Consider the following 18,855-nt stretch of genomic DNA (forward strand, 5'->3'; position numbering starts at 1 on the left):
AACTTATTTGGCTCACCTCTGATATGTGTGAGAGAGGGTTGTGAGAGAGGGTTTTTAAAAAATTTCTAGTTATAATTAATACTACTGGCAGATTTCAGGACCATGCTACTTGCTTTTTATAGCCTGTTTATGTATAATTATGGCAATCATTGTTACTATTACTGGTGGGCAGACCTCCAAAAAGAATGAGACTGTCTTCAGCTGAGCATTCACAAGTTTGAATGCTGATCCATACCTTAGCTGAGCCTCTGGGATCTCCAGAATTGGTTTGGAAGTCACATGAGAACAGCTTTCTCATGAGATTTCTGGCACTTTTGGTCCCATTGGTGAACAGACCCAGCAAGCTCAGAGGTCTCTTCTCTCAAAAGGGTAAAAAATACTAGGAATACGCTTTCCAAATTAAGTCATCTAACTTGCCAAAAGGTCAAAAAGGAGTTGGGTTTATTTTGAGTGTTGAGAACAAAAGTTCTGTATGATTCTTATTTTATCCAAACCAAGTTTGTCCATCTCACATTGTTGAACTGTCTCTTTTTCTCTTCCAGGAGAGGAAGTTTGTTGGAGGTTCTGGTCAGATTAGTGAGAAGTTAATGGAACGCTTGGGAGGCCGAGTGAAGCTAGAGAAACCTGTAGTCCGCATTGATCAGTCAGGTGAAAATGTCATTGTGGAGACCTTAGACCATGAATCATATGAGGTAATTCAATACCTTACACTAGAGCAAATATTTGTAGGGGTATGTTTTTAAATCTTTAATTGCTCCATTCGTCTTTTCAATAGAGGCACAGTATAACAAAAAAGAGAGCCACAATAACCAGGAGTCACATTTTCTGTTATTCCCTAAGTAATACCAGTGACACAGCTTGGGATGGGCACCGGAGAAGCAGAGAATTCTAGAATGTGTATTTGTGTCATTCCTTTACTATTTCTGCTCCTTTGCATTCAGTTAGCTTCAGAATAAAAGCATATCTCCAGGGATGATGATAGAAATTTAGTGCAAGAGAAACATTCTCCAGAAACATTTCAGAGTTAGCTTCCAAGCCACAAAATGAAAGGTCAGTCAAAAAGGAGCCAAGTGACCCTTTTGTAAGAGGAATAGTCTTCTGACCAGTTAGAAAAGAATAGCTGCCCAATTCGATGGTCATTTATACAGTACTTGTTGTCATTTTACAGTTTCCACAGCGAAGACATCCTGAGAGGTCTATTTTGTAACTTGCATGCTATAGGCCAAACTTTCTTTGCTTTGGAAGATATTACTGTCAGCATACATACTGTAAAGCTTCCCCAGCTGTAATAGAGAGAGGCTCAAATACTGGATAATGTATTTCGTTTACGTACTATTTGTTTTCCAGGCCAAGTATGTGATTAGTGCCATTCCCCCAGTTCTTGATTTGAAGATTCATTTCAACCCACCATTACCACCAATGAGAAACCAGCTGATCAGCCGGGTTCCCATGGGCTCAGTCATCAAGTGCATGGTATACTACAAAGAACCTTTCTGGAGGAAAAAGGGTATTACATTTTAATTGGGGGTTTTCTTTTGTATTATATTATGCTAATACAAGAGTCCACATTAAAGGGGATTTCATCTCTTTTCAGCTACTTCTCCGAGAGTCCTAAAAAGGGGGGGAGGGGAGAGAGAGAGAGAATATAGGACATGAGGGAAGAAGTTGGGATACACTAACTCTTGTTTCTTGTTGTTCTCCTTACCCCCGTCCCCCATTTTTCTTCAGTGACATCTTGAAATGAGACGTATCTCTGCCATTAGTTACCTAAACATAATGGTGGAGTTGGGGCATAATGGAGAGCGATTTTATGCCATATACTGCATGACTGCAACAATTTTGTCTTGAGAATAGTTTGTAGCTAAAAACATATAGCCATATGTCTTGGCCAGCTAGAGATCCTAGGAGTGCGGAAGTTGAAATATTTCCCAAACCATTTAAAGTGACACCACTGAACACAGTGCCTCTTTAATTCTTGCACACCATACAGTCTTTGTTTGCCTTTAAGCTTTTGGGTAGATTTGTAACAGATGACTGTAAAGATGTCCAGAGTGCTCTGGAAAAACTGGTGCTTTCAGAGCCATGTTTTTAATAACAATTGTACTCTGTATTTCCAAAACATTTAGTACAAGCATCCTGAAATCTTTTGTATCTGGCATATGCCTGTCATAAAAACCTAGTGTGCTTGCCAAAATATTAAACACCGGCAATACTCAAGAACAGTGTGTTTCTGTGCAATTAATTGGTACCCCTATCATGTCGGTTATAACACCATCTTTTTGGTCATAAATTCAATTATATGAATATCCTTATGTTGTCCCTGCTTTTTAAGGATGCCCGGAATAGGTTGCTAAGAGTTTCAGGATCCCATATCTAAAATATCTCACCTAGATAGAAAATAGTATTTCCCAGAGCCCGAGGAACAGGGCACACAGTCTCTGGCAGAACAATTCCATGGAGCAAGAGAGTGGTGTCATATTCTTTGTCACACCACACTGGTGGTTTCACCTCCTTCTCTGTCATAGTTCTCCAAATTACCTGGATTAATAAAATCCATTTTTTTCTCCTCTCTGGTTTTTAGACTACTGTGGTACCATGCTCATTGAAGATGAGGAAGCTGTGATTGGAATGACACTTGATGATACCAAACCCAATTGCAGTGTTCCTGCCATAATGGGGTAAAAGAGAAGAGGGACGATTGTCCATTAATTTTTGTGGGCCTGGGGTTTGAGGAGACACGGAAACCTACTATTGGGGAAAAATATCTGAAAATATTAACAAAAAAGTAGAACTGTTCGAAAAGTGGTGAATTATTTTATTTCACAAAATATAGTCAGTATTTTGCTCCCCAAATTTTGTCTTTAAAAATTTTTCACTTTTTTTTTTTTAATTTTCATTTTTCTTGGTATGGAAAAAACTGGGAAAAGATGTTTGTTTTATTTCTGTTTCCCTCCCTACCCCTGTCCCTTTTGTCCCTGGCCTCCCCAATGTCAAAATAAGAAAAGGATAAGGGGAGAGAGAGGAGGAAAAAATGTAAAGCGAGTTGGTGGTGTCCAGGGGAAATCCTCCAAAATCAAACATTTAATAAAAAAAAAAGAACTAAAATTTTCTACAATCCCTCCCTCCCCCGTTTTTTTAAATGAAAATTTTCAGCCAACCCTATTAAAGGGGATTTCTTTCCAATAAATGTGTTTTTCCTCCCCCCCCCCCCAATAATCAAAAATGAAATGCAACATTTCCTTATATAAGGCTATTGAGCCATACCACCTAATTCCACACTAGCCTTCGTAATTTGCTATTACTATATCAAATCCTGCAGCTGTCATGAGCGGATTTACTATGCCATGAAACAGCTCCTATGGATCTTCTGACCCTGACCAGAGTGTGGTTCCCTGCATGCAGGGACCAAAGCAAGAGGTCTGTACATCGCCAATGCCATGGCACACACCTGTGGAGGAGGTGTTTGGGAATGAGCCTGGAGCTGTGCTTAATTTATAATGAAAGAGGTGCCGGGGCTCAACCAGTTAGGTGCTGGGGGCTCAAGCAATTTTTCTACATTCATAACTGTTGCAGAAAGCCCAGAGGTGCTGGGGCTATGAACTGCCAAGCTACAGGTGCCAGGGCTCTGCCCTGGCAAGCCCCGGCACAAATTAAGCCTTGGCCTGGAGAAAGGTGACTTCATAGATCCACCAGCCAGTCTGTCCCCCACACCTTCCCCACAGGAGGAAGAGTGCACAAGATGCAGTGGCTACTGTTGCCCGGTGGTTACTTTTCCCTCTGCTGCATGGGGAAGGACGTTTCCTCTTTTTCCGTTACTGTAACCCTAGTAAATTTCTCCAGCAGACAGCCTGAGATAAAGATTTGACCTTTAGAAACTTTCTGAAAGCTGAGCTTAAATCTTGCAGAACTGAAGAAAAGTTTATAGCCAAATTTCTCAGTAAGAATTGAAAGGGTTGGAAAGTGGCCACCAGCTAAAGACTAAAGACCTAAAGATAAGAGACAAATATTAGAAGCTGGCATCATCAAGCCACCAACTGATAGCATTTTAAAGGGCACTGTATATATAATGGATGCCATCATTCCTTTTTTGTGTTTGTGGTTTTCTTTTTTCAGTTTTATTCTCGCTCGAAAGTGTAGAAGACTGACACATCTCACAAAGGAAGAAAGGTAAGAACAAAGTGCCATAGTTTTACACAGGATCTAATTTAAGTTTTTGTTTTAAATTCTCAGAGATTCTCTCTCTCTCTCGTCATATATCAGACAAAACATTTCCTGCATGCAATAATTACAGGGACGTTGGCTATTAACTAAGCACAGTTCACAGCGCTGTCACTTCAAAAGTGCAACACTTACATTTTGTTCCCTTAGGAGCCATGTGAAGCCTTTATCCAAAATGGCAGTAAGCATGGCGGCGTCTATCTGTTCTTTGTAAAGCCAAGTCCTCAAGCTGCCATTTGACTGCTTTGAGCTGTTCGGGCAGTGGAAAACAGCCAGAAAGCTTCACTTAGTGGGCAACTGGGGATTCCTCTTGTATTTGGGAGTGTCTGGGTAGCATAAAGTCAGAATAGCCAGCTCCATGCTCCCCACTGCTGCTCCTCTGTCCCCACACAGTGGAGTGGGTGTGTTCAGAGTGTGCCAGAAGTGGGAGGGGCTGAGTCAGAGTGCTCAGCACCCTAGTGATCTTGGATCAGACCCTAGAGGGCCATTTCAGCCTTTGTAAGTTAGCGCAGCCTTGAGGCTGCTCCAGTTTGTCATGGGATGAACCAGCCCTATGGATTAGGGGGTAGAAAGGTGACAGAAAGCTACCTTTGACCCTGTGTCTTCTGGTGTGCCAGGCAGAGCTCAACACACTTGAAGATCTAGCCCACTGTCTTGTTATAGCAGTCTCCTCCCTGCTATTGTTTAAAAATAAATAAAAATAGGTTTTAAAGGGTAGTAGAGTTTTGCCCTCAAAAATATTCCCAGCATTTCATTGGACTAATCAACAAAGCTAAAGTTATATGGCAGGGTTGGGGGGAGACCTTTATTTAAATGTGGACAGGGTATTTTCAAAATTAAAAACGTGGGATGCTCTATGTTCAAGTACACATTTTAACAGTAATGGTCAGCCCAATTAGAGACGATATTGGTGTCCTCAAATCAGCGATATGTGAGCTCTCGCAGCTTTTGTAAAGTGGGATCATGTGGAGCATTACTCCACCAGCTCTTACAGCAGCAGCACTGATCCACTGAGCCTCTTTCGTTTTTCAGGAATAGACCAGATATTCTCCATCTGCATTTAAGCTTCGGGCTGAAACTACAAGAGGTGATTGTCACAATAAAAGCTGGGCAAGCTTGAAGTCCATTGTGTTCAGCATTTCAGGCTATCATTAACACCAAATGCCACGTTTCACTGCGTGTCAGCATATTAAGTGCAATCGAACATTTGCAGCACTTGAGAACAACTTATGTTTCTGTGCAATAAAAGGACACCTTTGTTCATAGAATCATAGAATATCAGGGTTGGAAGGGACCTCAAGAGGTCATCTAGTCCAACCCCCTGCTCAAAGCAGGACCAATTCCCAACTAAATCATCCCAGCCAGGGCTTTGTCAAGCCGGGCCTTAAAAACCTCCAAGGAAGGAGACTACACCACCTCCCTAGGTAACGTATTCCAGTGCTTCACCACCCTCCTAGTGAAATAGTGTTTCCTAATATCCAACCTGGACCTCCCCCACTGCAACTTGAGACCATTGCTCCTTGTTCTGTCATCTGCCACCACTGAGAACAGCCGAGCTCCATCCTCTTTGGAACCCCCCTTCAGGTAGTTGAAGGCTGCTATCAAATCCCCCCTCATTCTTCTCTTCTGGAGACTAAACAATCTCAGTTCCCTCAGCCTCTCCTCATAAGTCATGTGCTCCAGACCCCTAATCATTTTTGTTGCCCTCCGCTGGACTCTTTCCAATTTTTCCACATCCTTCTTGTAGTGTGGGGCCCAAAACTGGACACAGTATTCCAGATGAGGCCTCACCAATGTTGAATAAAGGGGAACGATCACGTTCCTCGATCTGCTGGCAATGCCCCTACTTATACAGCCCAAAATGCCGTTAGCCTTCTTGGCAACAAGAGCACACTGTTGACTCATATCCAGCTTCTCATCCACTGTGACCCCTAGGTCCTTTTCTGCAGAACTGCTACCTAGCCATTCGGTCCCTAGTCTGTAGCAGTGCATGGGATTCTTCTGTCCTAAGTGCAGGGCTCTGCACTTGTCCTTGTTGAACCTCATCAGGTTTTTTTTTCCCAATCCTCTAATTTGTCTAGGTCCCTCTGTATCCGATCCCTACCCTCTAGTGTATCTACCACGCCTCCTAGTTTAGTGTCATCTGCAAACTTGCTGAGAGTGTAGTCAACACCGTCCTCCAGATCATTAATAAAGATATTAAACAAAACCGGCCCCAGGACCGACCCTTGGGGCACTCCACTTGAAACCGGCTGCCAACTAGACATGGAGCCATTGATCACTACCCATTGAGCCCGACAATCTAGCCAGCTTTCTATCCACCTTACAGTCCATTCATCCAGCCCATACTTCTTTAACTTGGCGGCAAGAATACTGTGGGAGACCGTATCAAAAGCTTTGCTAAAGTCAAGGAATAACACATCCACTGCTTTCCCCTCATCCACAGAGCCAGTTATCTCATCATAGAAGGCAATTAGGTTAGTCAGGCACGACTTCCCCTTGGTGAATCCATGCTGACTGTTCCTGATCACTTTCCTCTCCTCTAAGTGTTTCATAATTGATTCCTTGAGGACCTGCTCCATGATTTTTCCAGGGACTGTAGTTCCCCCTATCCTCTTTCTTCCCTTTTTTAAAGATGGGCACTACATTTTTCCCGTCATCTGGGACTTCCCCCGATCGCCATGAGTTTTCAAAAATAATGGCTAATGGCTCTGCAATCTCATCCGCCAACTCCTTTAGCACCCTCGGATGCTGCACATCCGGTCCCATGGACTTGTGCACGTCCAGTTTTTCTAAATAGTTCTGAACCACTTCTTTCTCCACCTAGATGGTCACCTTCTCCCCATATTGTGCTGCCCAGTGCAGCAGTCTGGGAGCTGACCTTTTTCATGAAGACAGAGGCAAAAAAAGCATTGAGTACATTAGCTTTTTCCACATCCTCGGTCACTAGGTTGCCTCCCTCATTCAGTAAGGGGCCCACACTTTCCTTGACTTTCTTCTTGTTGCTAACATACCTGAAGAAACCCTTCTTGTTATTCTTAACATCTCTTGCTAGCTGCAACTCCAAGTGTGATTTGGCCTTCCTGATTTCACTCCTGCATGCCTGAGCAATATTTTTATACTCCTCCCTGGTCATTTGTCCAATCTTCCACTTCTTGTAAGCTTCTTTTTTGGGTTTAAGATCAGCAAGGATTTCACTGTTTAGCCAAGCTGGTCGCCTGCCATATTTACTATTCTTTCTACACATTGGGATGGTTTGTTCCTGCAACTGCAATAAGGATTCTTTAAAATACAGCCAGCTCTCCTGGACCCCTTTGCCCTTCATGTTATTCTCCCAGGGGATCCTGCCCATCTGTTCCCTGAGGGAGTCAAAGTCTGCTTTTCTGAAGTCCAGGGTCCGTATTCTGCTGTTATTTATAGGGGTATCATAAAAGACAGACCAATTTATCAATCAGTGTCAAAAGCACTAACATGTTCATCTGACTCTGAGATTAATTTTTATACAATGGGACTTAGAATATTTTCTGAGTGAACATTAAACTATCGATGACTCTCAGCGGTAAAGAATGGTTCTGACATACACTGTGCTTAATGTAGTATATTATTTACAATGAGAAATCCATCCCATGCACACAATTTAAGCCTCACTTTAGTTCTACACAGGGAAAAGGGGCAGACTGAGTGGCTGGCCAGGAGGCATCTCCACACCCAACTGTAAGCTAGTGGGGCAGATACATTGAGTCACTGATGTTGGGACTGGGTTTCCAAGGATCCAGAAACCGTGTTCCAGGGGTTGCATGTAGGGGCTATGGCCACTACACTACCCCATTGGCTGGAACAGGAGTCACAGTGCAACAGTGGTGCAGCCTGCCCACCTGTTGTGGGAGTGAAACCCACCTCCACCTACTACCCGAGATTCCCCTAGACAGAGACCAATCACTAATGACAATGGGTTAGATAGTGGCCCAGCTTGCACAGCCACTCAATGGGGCATCTGGTGCTTCCTTGTGCCAGCTGCCCAGACTGAGTATTAGTGCAGGGAGGAGAACAGCCTCCATTGGCTGTGACAGCGCCACCCCCATCTCTTGCGCAGTGCAACAGGGGCAATACAATACCCGCTGGCTAGCAGAGCTACACAGTGCACTGGGGAAGTACCCTGCACCAGGTACTTCCTCCACAGAGCAGAGGGAATCCAGGAGGACGCTTAGAGTCACAATATGCTTCCTTGGCTGCTTCTGGAGCAATGCAGCAACACATTCCCTTTGCTCAAGTCTTGTCGGAAACCATGATTGAGTACAGGGACCGCAGATGAGGATTTTGCCCACAGCGCATGTAGATGTATGGTACGCTCTGGACAGAGTATTATCAATAGGCCATTTAAATAAAATACTAAACTGTTCCAGGGCAAAAGGCACAGCTGTGTGAGCAGCAGGCACATCTGCAAAGATTCACCCTTGTTGTGGGGACCACTCCGATAAATCTCTTCAATAAAATGTTGTCATTCAACTCTTTTGAAACGGCATATTTGTTATTGAGAATTAAAGCTATATAATGCCCTCCTATGCATTTATTTGCTTGGCTGTCTGAAAATGCCATTTTCAGGTTAATATTTACTTTTGCTTTTGCCAAAGTCATTTTGTCTTTGCAATTTAGTTGGCAAATAGTGGAGCTTTCAGCTTCTCTGAGCCAAATTGCTCTCTTCCCACAAGGACCTCCACCTGCCCGCAGCGAAGTTGGTTACCTCTGCTACACAATTCACCTTCCTAGGACCCTGCAATGGGATCTCTGGAGGTTCTGTGATCGACATCGGGGAAGAGGGCAGACCAGGGCTGAGTTTGGAGGGAGGCTAATTATTCCTGCCACAATTTTGTGAGGAACAGTCAGGAAGTTAATACAGCCTGAGGTTGTATTTACTTTTCTTTGGAGCTTCTCTGTTTGATAGAGCCACCCAGGATGAGTCCAGGAACATCTGTAGGGTGAGCTGTCAATGGCCATATGGCTCCAATGGACTGTGGTGTTAGAGAGCTGGGGAGGGAGGGGCGGGGAGGGAGCAGAGTGTCCTAGGCGTGGTCCAGTGGCCCGTGACTTTTGGAGATTCCTGAGAACCTGGGCTTTCAGGGCTGACCCCCTGCTGTTTTTGCAAGGTTGGAAACCCAGCCTCCAGTGGAAGAATGCAGCGTCTGCTGGCACTTTTCTGTGAGTTGCCCTGCTAGAGCACCCGAGCTGGGCCTTTGTTTGAGATGGATAGAAGGGACTTTCTTTAGGGCGGATAAAGAAAGAGCTAGCAAAGAGGTATTCTTCTAATCATTGTCACTGGCTCCCTTTCCCTGTTGACTGCAGTGTGACTCCCACATTGAGTTTTTGCAGCTCTCTGAGCTCCCCCTAGTGTTACTTAGGGCTGCTTGGCATGTCTGTGGCATTGAATTGACGAGGGTTTGAAAGAGCTTGTGTTTTGGCTCACGGTATGTGACAGCACAATATTAAACTGTATCAGCACAGTCAGTGTGTGACACACACACACACACCATAATGGGCACAGATCCAGCAAGTCTCCAGAAACCCCATGCACTTACCTGAACCCAACTCTGAAAATCCTATGAGAACAGTGACTCTCACAGTCTGTCACATTAAGCATTTCTGCTTCCAGAACAGATGATTCCTCAAAGGGCAGAAAGGAGAGGAAATATAACAAAGGACCAAATCTTTCCTCCCTGTCAGAAGCCCAGGTAGCTGGGCTAGGCACGGCGGGGTCCTGCGAAGGTGGAGCGGGAAAGAAATCCTCCTCTGGGCACAGACCAACGGCCCAGTCACTCCATGGCTGCTACTGTAACTCCAGATGTGTAGTAGCCTCCACTCTTACTGTTTCCACATTATGCAGTGTGGAATAGGCTTTGGAGCTGCATAGTGGGGCATCCTCTCTCTCCACTTTTCCCCAGCCCACTGCTGCAGCACCCCTGAAACCTGCTGCACAGGGAAGTAGCCGAACCGCCACAAACCTGGGCTCCCTAATACATGGGGGATGTGGTCCACTTGTGTAGATTCCTTATATACTCTGCCCTCCTGTATTTCTGTTGTGTCTGAGGCCCTACATTTCTTCTATGAATGGGACAGGATTTGCATCCAAAATGGACTGAGCATGGGTCTGTTTTTCTTTTTTGGTTCTTAACTGGTGCGCTTGTCTCATTCTGATCTTTTTCCTTTTGGGAAAAATGGGATATGTCTAGCACTAGACAACAAGGGCCAGAAAATGACTGGGAAGTGGGAACAGACTCCATTGCTATTGCTTTGTTACTGAAGGACGTACAGGCCCATACAAATAAAGAAGTGAAAAGGAAAGAGGGATTTTTAAAATTCATACTGGTTCCCTGAGATCACAAGCAGCAGTGTTTGTTTCCCTCATCAAAATTCAGCACAGGCTGTCAGCCAGGAGACAAAAGTACAAAACCTCACTTCTCTCTTTCTCTGGCAGATTAAATGACTTTTGGATAATATACGAATTTGAGATGATAGAGATCAGTGTCTTAGGGAGTGATTTGCAAAACTGCTCGTAAAGTTAGCTCATATAAAACAGAGCATGTCAGTACATTGATCAAGTTTATTGACTCATTTCTGAAGTACAACTCCCGGCCTCCAAACTTTCAGTAATCAGAATAAAACCAAAAGAGCTGAAGCCTCCAACTTAGACACAGAATAATCTTTGTTCTCTCAAAGTAAGAACATATCATCAGTAGATTATTTTCTTTCTTGTGTTTAAATCTTTGTTGCATTTCTCCCATAGGAAGAAGAGGATCTGCGAGCTCTATGCAAAGGTTTTGGGCTCAGAGGAAGCCTTACACGTAAGAACATAACTTACAACATAGCACATCCTGCTGATCTCATTATTGTAGTTGGGAGGCACAGGGTGAAGTTGGAAAGTAGCAGTAAAATCAGTGTTCTTGGCACTGTGTCCCATGTTTAATCAGGATTAGTGTTCTTCACCACGCTTATTAGTTTGTACAGAAGAGTGATGAAAAATACTGAAAAGCTTTACATCCCATTTGAGAGTGATTAACATGTTTGTGTGAAGCAGTTAAAAATACAGGAGCTCATTTTAAAATGAGCCACTAAAGCCTCAGTGCGGAGTGTTACCTTCATTATTATTATACGCTAAATCTCAGCCATTTTCAGCTGCTGTGCCATGACTTGCCTCTCCATCCAGCCCCTGCCCGGCACAGTGTTCCGTTTTGTCTCATACAGGGCCAGCTCTGGCTTTTTGGCCGCCCCAAGCAAAAAACAAACAAACAAAAAAAAACAGGGCAGCCAGAATGACAAACCAAAAAAAAAAAAAAAAAAAAACCTGCGGCGTGGCTGGAGCACGGGCGCAGGGGGACTCCCTGCGCTGCAGATGTGCCCTGGCTAGCAGGGGGAGGGGGAGGGAGCAGGGGGAGAGAGAGAGAAGAGGGGGTGGCCAGGGCTTCAGCGGGGCGCTGCCACGCAGCCCCGCCACCTGCCGGGAGGGCTCTGTGCCGCTCCGGTCGGCTGGGAGGGAAGGACGCGGGCTGCCCTACCGGGCTTGCTGCAGGGCACTCCTGTCCTCCGTGCCGCCGCCCCCTACAGGGTGACCGGAGCTGAACACCACCAAAAAAAGGAGCGGCCGTGCCACCCTAGGATTGGGCAGAATGCCGCCTCCTACAAGCTGCCGCCCCAAGCACCAGCTTGCTTGGGGCAGCAGCTGGTGCCTGGAGCCGGCCCTGGTCTCATCGTTGCTCCCTCCCATAGCAACATCTGCTTTTGTTTCTTTCTGTTTTTCCCTTCCTAGTAAGGGGAACTGACTGTTAGGGTTTGTATGCTCTCCCAGTTTCTGAAAACTCGTTTGCTTTATATTATAAACATCCTTTATTTTATTGAAGGCAATTTTAGGCGGTTGAAATGTTTAGATATGAATCACAGTAGCATGCCATTTTACACATAGCTTCCACATACTGTATTGCACAAAAGTGGCATACTTTGCAGACTCACTGTATAAGAACATAAGAACAGCCATACTGGGTCTGACCAGTGGCCCATCTAGCCCAGTATCCTGTCTTCCAACAGTGGCCAATGCCAGGCGCTCCAGCGGGAATGAACAGAACAGAGCAATTATTGAGTAATGTATATAAGTAAGGGTGGGTTATGGGGGTCCTTTCCAGTCCTGATTTTGGGGCCTTAGGCAGCCTGGGAGTAAGCAGGTGCAGTTATACTGAATACAATGGGAATTACACCTGCTTACACCAGGGCTGAATTTGACTCCATGTTGTCTCTGCTGCCTGAAGCACAAGTCTACATAAACAAGAGAATTAGGAGGATCCAGTTCTACAGTGTCCAAATTAACCAGTAAAAAAAGCCAGCAGTGTCTGAAGTTAAGGCTTATGTCTCATCCACGCTGCATTAAGAGACTTGTTAAATGTGCTCATCTCTAGTCAGGCATTGTAAAGCGAGACAACAAATCATAAGCTATTCTTCACTGCTGTTTTCTCAGTTCTTGTAATAGCTTCATCCTTAGGGGGTTTTCCTCCTTCTGAGGTTTCATTAACTCTGTTTTACAGCCAGTGCATTATGAAGAGAAGAACTGGTGTGAGGAGCAGTATTCTGGCGGGTGCTACACAGCTTACTTCCCACCGGGGATAATGACACAGTTTGGAAGGTACAGTGTCTCACTAAGGGACTGAACAACAGAAAGATAAGAATGATCAGATAAATATCCTTTGTAAGGGTTGTAAGTCCTCTGTGAACAAATTTTCTTTATACCTGGAGTATTGCTTAGGGAATACTTCAAACAGCCTTGTAAAAATTTACTTCCCCACTTGCCTGGATTAGGTATTTTTGATGGATGAGTCTCATTATTAGTATTTTCACTTTCATCATTGACTACAGGGAAGAGTAGGTGAGTAGATTGCTTGATTGTTTGGGGTGGGGGGAGGGGTGGTTGTTTTATTTTGTGTGCCCAAACTGGTAAATTTTCATGACAATTTTGCTTTTCAGATTTGGGATTGGCATTACCATTTCCTTTGTGTGTTTTAATATATTTTATTGGTATTTTTAAAAATAAAGTAAAAAAGCCTGATCCTGTAAATATTTATGAACATGAGTAACTTCAGTGGACTGTTCCTATTAGCAGACAGGCCCTAATGCAGTAACTACTGTGCCACCATGTATTGTCCTCCTCAATTCAGGTTTTTGAATGAAAACAAGAGTGACCCCAAAAAGCAGCAGTGGCCGACCTGCCTGTTGCCGTTCATTTACGTGCAGTTAAGTGCTCTGGATCCCTTGTGAAATGTAAATTTCTGCAATTCTAAACTAGCTAAGAGCACTAAAGAAATCCTGATTTATGACCATATAGTGCCTTCAGTTTTTAAAGTAGACAGAACTTACTTTAAAGTAGATGATTGCAGATCCCAGCAAAGCTATATGATCCAGGAAAGTGTCATGAGGGCTACAGCATGCCATTCAGAGTGCTAGTGACTCCATCTTTCATCTCTAGAGTCTTGGCTATGATAACAATGAGAACAAGCCTTGTCTCAGTCTAGTTCTCATTTAGACTTCCATGAGCCCCAGAATCACACTCAAAAATAGCATTAGCAGGATTGCAGTAATACTTTCTGAGCCTTTAGAAAACATAAGGAGCACCAGGAAGTGTCTAACGTAAGAAATGTAATGAAAGACTGACTATCCTAATAGCCTGCTGCATTGCTAACTCTTAAGTGTTGATTGATATTTAAAGCACCCTTCTCCTGTTTTTTACCCAAGGAATTTTATCATGCTTTCCTGATCTGGCTGATACGACCTATTTTTGTCCATTTTAAAGGATCATTCGCCAGCCAGTTGGTAGGATCTACTTTGCTGGAACAGAGACAGCTACAGAATGGAGCGGGTACATGGAGGGGGCTGTGCAGGCTGGAGAGAGAGCAGCTAGAGAGGTACAGCCCCACACTTATGGCATGCTGCATGGGGAGAACATTTAAGTGTGTTTTGCAAAATCAAGGCTGAGATTTTCAAAGCCATGTAAGGGATTTAGATGCCCAGTGGGAATTAATTTTAAGGAAAATTTAGTATTGCCAATCTCAAGCATTTAAAAATCATTAGATTGGATTAAAAATGAGATTTGAAAAAAAATTAAAATTGGGTTCTTTTTATTTGCAATTCCATTTTTGAGCCTTTCGGAGCACCCAGGTCATGCTTTCAAGCTTTCCTCTGCAACCGTGAGGGCTAGACATTTAATTTTTTAAAGCTGAGATTTTTACCTAATCATGTGTCTCTAGGAACTGGAGCTGCAAGCTAAACATCAAATACTGTCAGACTTGCAATAAAAGGACAGGAATTGGCAACAATGGTGTCCAAATCCCATAGGCAGCTTTGAAAAGCTCAGCCCCAAAGTTTATTTTCAAGAATGATAGTTGTGCTGCGGGCCTGGAGAACAAGTTAGGCCCCGTGCTCGGTTGATTCTGAATAATGATGATTCATAGGAACATACACACTTCATTGTCTGTAAAAATGCCATTTTCCTAGCTATTTTTGTAAGCATTGTGGTTTATGGGCAGATACACTTCAACAAAAGAAATCTCAGATTTGTTTCATCAGAGGTTAAGGGGTCAGCTTTGGGATCTCCTATGGGGGAGGTAATCAATAAAGTATCGTCATGTGTCAAGTGATGCAAGCATTAAAGCAGAACCTCTAAAGACCTCTGCTCAGGACAAAACTGAAGAGCTTAGATGTTGGGCAACAGGAAAGAGCTGGGAGTGATGTATACTTAAGAATCAATCCCCATAACACTGTTAATTGTGCTAACTCATAGATAGACCTGCTAATCATCTTAGATCTGTCTGAAATGGGACCACATCTCAGGAGACATCAGATGTTGTTAATTCCGCAAAGGACTGGGATAGAATAACAAGAAATTAAGATATCCACATTATATATTGGAAACATGTGCATTAAAAAAGTAATGTTCACCTTACTGTCACACTCTCCTCCTTGGTTCATGTAACCCTAGAACCTTCTCATGGCCACCAATAGACACCAACTAGTTTTTTAAAAATAAATTTTGCATTTCTGGCACTGAACCCTAGTCTCTCCCTTCCTCACATGACCTCAATCCTATTCCTGTGTTGGGGCAACGTTTTTCAAAATTAGCTTCCGATACATTTTGCATGTACCTGTTTTACATCTACACATCTTGTGTGCACTACTTTAATGCCAATTTTATAGGATATGGCCCACAGATTTGTGGTTAATATCAGGCCCTAGTTCAACAAGATCTTTGAGCCTGTGCTTAATTTTCAGCCTGACTGACTTCAGCAGGACTACTCACATATGAAATTAGGGATGTGCTGAAGTACCTTGCTGAGTTAGGGTCTGAATAAGTTAAGGAGGCTCCTTCCACTCCTTCATCCTGAACCATTATTTTTCTTTCATAGAAAAACCACCATCACTCACACTGGAGTGATTACACAGCTAGGAAAGAGGTGCTTCTCTGGGAGTATGTCAGTAAATAACAGCCCCTCCCAGCAAACTGATGTGCAAATATCAGATTTTCTGTTAAATCTGAATACACACAATCTTATTTGCTAAGACCTTATCTTGATTATTGCAGCATCAGCTTAGACCAAAAACTGAAAGCCAAATGTTTTGCCCTTTAAAAGAATGAATGGAACTGATCAGTTCTTTATTTTCAGATACTGTGTTCCATGGGGAAAATCTCAGAAGGTGAAATTTGGAAGTCAGAACCAGAATCAGTTGTAAGTTTTCCTTCAGTTCCTGTGAACTTTCCTTTGATATTAATGATGAGATAAAATATGTGTTGCCTTTACGTTCATAAATGACAGCTACAATTACTATTCTACTGCCTGCCAAAACTGTCCATGGATGCCTGGGAACATGACAGGTACCCAGAGAGGGTTGAGGGTGTCTAAATACTCTGTAAACATGGCACAGGAAAGAGTATTCAACTTTTAATAAAGCTAAAAATCCATACAGATATCATTTACCATACTTACCTTAAATTGATGAGAACACTTTGGGCCTCATATTTTTTCACAACCTATTGTAGTTTCGGAAGCTTTTCAAGCTCAGGTATATTCATTGCTCACAGCCACCTTTAATTGCGCTGGTTGAATTTTTTTTTTTAATTTGGATAAAAAATTTTGCTGAAATTTTGCTGAGAAAAATAAGGAACAATTTGATAAAATTTTGGCAAAAAATGTTTCCTGCCTTTTAAACAGCTCTTCTTTTTATTGAAGTGAGTACAAGGGAATGCAAATGGCCAGTCTTGGTCTCTTTCTTTAAAATATGCTAATTTCAGGCTTTAGGGACCCTCAACAAACATGTCCTGTTTAATTCGTTTTCTCAAGTAGAAGCTATCTACTCTGTTCTGGTTGTTTCCTGATTCATCAACAGGGCATTAATAGCAACAGAGTGCCAGACCTTGCCTGAATATAATATACTTCTGTTTAAAAGAGAAAATATGCATCTGAAGAAGTGGGTTTTTTACCCACGAAAGCTAATGCCCAAATAAATCTGTTAGTCTTTAAGGTGCCACCGGACTCCTTGTTGTTTTTGTTGATATTTATATTCTCCCTTTCATAGTGGAGGTGATCCTGCACTAATACTGAATGTTCTCCCTTCCAGGATGTCCCAGCCCGGCCAATCACTACTACCTTTTGGGAGAGAAACTTGCCATCTATACCAGGACTACTGAGGCTGGTTGGATTTTCCACTTTCTTCACTTCAGTGGCTGCTGTTGGGCTATTTGCCTACAAAAAGGGGCTGCTAGTTCAAAACTGAGAAAGGTGCCAGCACAAAGCTGTGTACTTGTTGTGTCCTTTTTCCAAAGTTTGTTTTGACATGCACTTATCTGTCTTCAAAAGCAGATCAGGACTGGTAACGGGGGTGAGGGAAAGTAGAGATGCAATTTTAGAGTGAGGATGAGTGAAGGGGTTCAGATAAGGTAAGGACCCCCTGAACATTGACCTATTTTTAGCATCATCATTTGAGGTTCTGAGACAGTGGCGGGCAACCTGCAGCCTGCGGGCCGCAAACGGCCCATCAGGGTAATCCACTAGCTTACTGCCAGACAGTTTGTTTACATTTGCACAGCTTCCCGCAGCTCCCAGTGGCTGCGGCCACGGCCACACAGACGTGCTAGCCACTGCTTCCCGCAGCTGCCATTGGCTGGGAAGGGCAAACCGCAGCCCCTGGGAGCTGCAGGCAGCTGTGCAAATTTAAACAAACTGTCTGGCGGCCCATCAGCGGATTACCTGGACGGACCGCAGGTTGCCCACCACTGTTCTGAGATGTTCCACTATGTGTTACTTCACTTTGAGTTTCTATCTAGGTCTGCAAATGAAAATGCCAAAATACTGTGAGAAAGCTGTTCTTCTGATATTTTCAGCCTTTTGTACACTTGTATCTAACCTAACCTGAACTCTGAACATTTAAAGGCACTCCCGTCCCTAGTTATAAGTGGAATATTGCCACACTCATGGAGATCTAAAAGACTTCAGTTGTAGCGTAAAATAACTTTTGAATAAATGCAAATTGCAGGTGAGGGTCTTTAACAGCACTTACAAAAAAATGTAAGGCTAAATTTTGAAATTGTTGTTTCGAACTATGTAAGTGCTCATGAGTTTGTCAAGAGTATAATTCCCCACTTTACATTTCCAATCGCATGTTATGGACTATGGACCCAGTGGCACAAAAGAGGCTATAAAGGTGTCTTAAGTGGCCTCTTGAGGATTCCCCCAGTCTAGCGGCTCTACAGCACCCTTATCCTATGTGGGTCCCATGAGGCTGCTATAGGTAGTGCCAGGGATCAAATTAACCCCCCTGTTGACCCCAGGGAGCCATGAAGTAACTTTTCTGCACCCTTATCTAAGCTTTTTGGGGTAGGGGCTCTCTCTCACCTTGTGTTTGTAGGGTACAGTGGGCCCTAGATCTCAGTTGGAGCCTACAGGCACTACCATAATAAGTAATAACTTTGTCCAGTGTTGAAAACAGCTTATCTAGGCCAGAGAATCTAAGCTAATGTCTACACATTTCCCCAACAATTAGTCCTTGAAATATAAATGGAAATCTCTAAATAACATTTCAATATGTATTCCTTGGGATTGATGTTGTGTTGAGGGGTGCACCTGGAATTGCAAGGGTGATTTCTCTCATGTTCTGCTCTGCAAAAATAAAAAAAGCCCCTGCTCAGCTTTGCTTCTTGATTCACATCACTCTAAATTGGACTCTTTTATATGCACAGTTAATAGAGTTTTCTCCATCACACCTATAGTCATCCAAGATGTGCCCTGCCTCTCAGTCCTCTGTATTTCACCTAGGAGAAAAGTTATTGCAGTTCTGCTCTTTCTAATATAATTTCCAGAAGAAAGGAATCTTACTACTTTACCTTAGCATGATCAGACTTCATTATTTTTTGTAAAAAAGCAAGACAAGGCAAGAGAAGAGCTTGAAAATCCTTCCAAATCACTATGCATCTGATGAAGTGGGTTTTAGCCCACGAAAGCTTATGCTCTAATAAATTTGTTAGTCTCTAAGGTGCCACAAGTACTCCTGTTCTTTTTGCGGATACAGACTAACACGGCTGCTACTCTGAAATCTATAAAGCTCTGTGTTAGTGAA

The 18,855-nt window shown here is 43.3% G+C and overlaps 1 protein-coding gene across 1 annotated transcript in view; it reads left to right on the forward strand.

Moving 5' to 3' along the window:
• The window catches only part of LOC128823303 (amine oxidase [flavin-containing] B-like), an 82,784-nt gene extending 64,358 nt beyond the window's left edge, over positions 1-18,426 (forward strand). The window contains exons 7-15 of the mRNA XM_054005547.1: positions 543-692; positions 1,348-1,507; positions 2,582-2,678; positions 4,114-4,167; positions 10,997-11,054; positions 12,783-12,880; positions 14,042-14,153; positions 15,909-15,971; positions 16,861-18,426. Coding sequence (XP_053861522.1) covers positions 543-692; positions 1,348-1,507; positions 2,582-2,678; positions 4,114-4,167; positions 10,997-11,054; positions 12,783-12,880; positions 14,042-14,153; positions 15,909-15,971; positions 16,861-17,016 — 948 coding nt within the window. The 3' untranslated portion in view covers positions 17,017-18,426. The remainder of the gene's footprint in view (positions 1-542; positions 693-1,347; positions 1,508-2,581; positions 2,679-4,113; positions 4,168-10,996; positions 11,055-12,782; positions 12,881-14,041; positions 14,154-15,908; positions 15,972-16,860) is intronic.
• Positions 18,427-18,855: the final 429 nt, after the last annotated feature.

The sequence above is a fragment of the Malaclemys terrapin genome, chromosome 1 (genome assembly GCF_027887155.1).
Source record: "Malaclemys terrapin pileata isolate rMalTer1 chromosome 1, rMalTer1.hap1, whole genome shotgun sequence".
NCBI lineage: Eukaryota > Metazoa > Chordata > Testudines > Emydidae > Malaclemys > Malaclemys terrapin.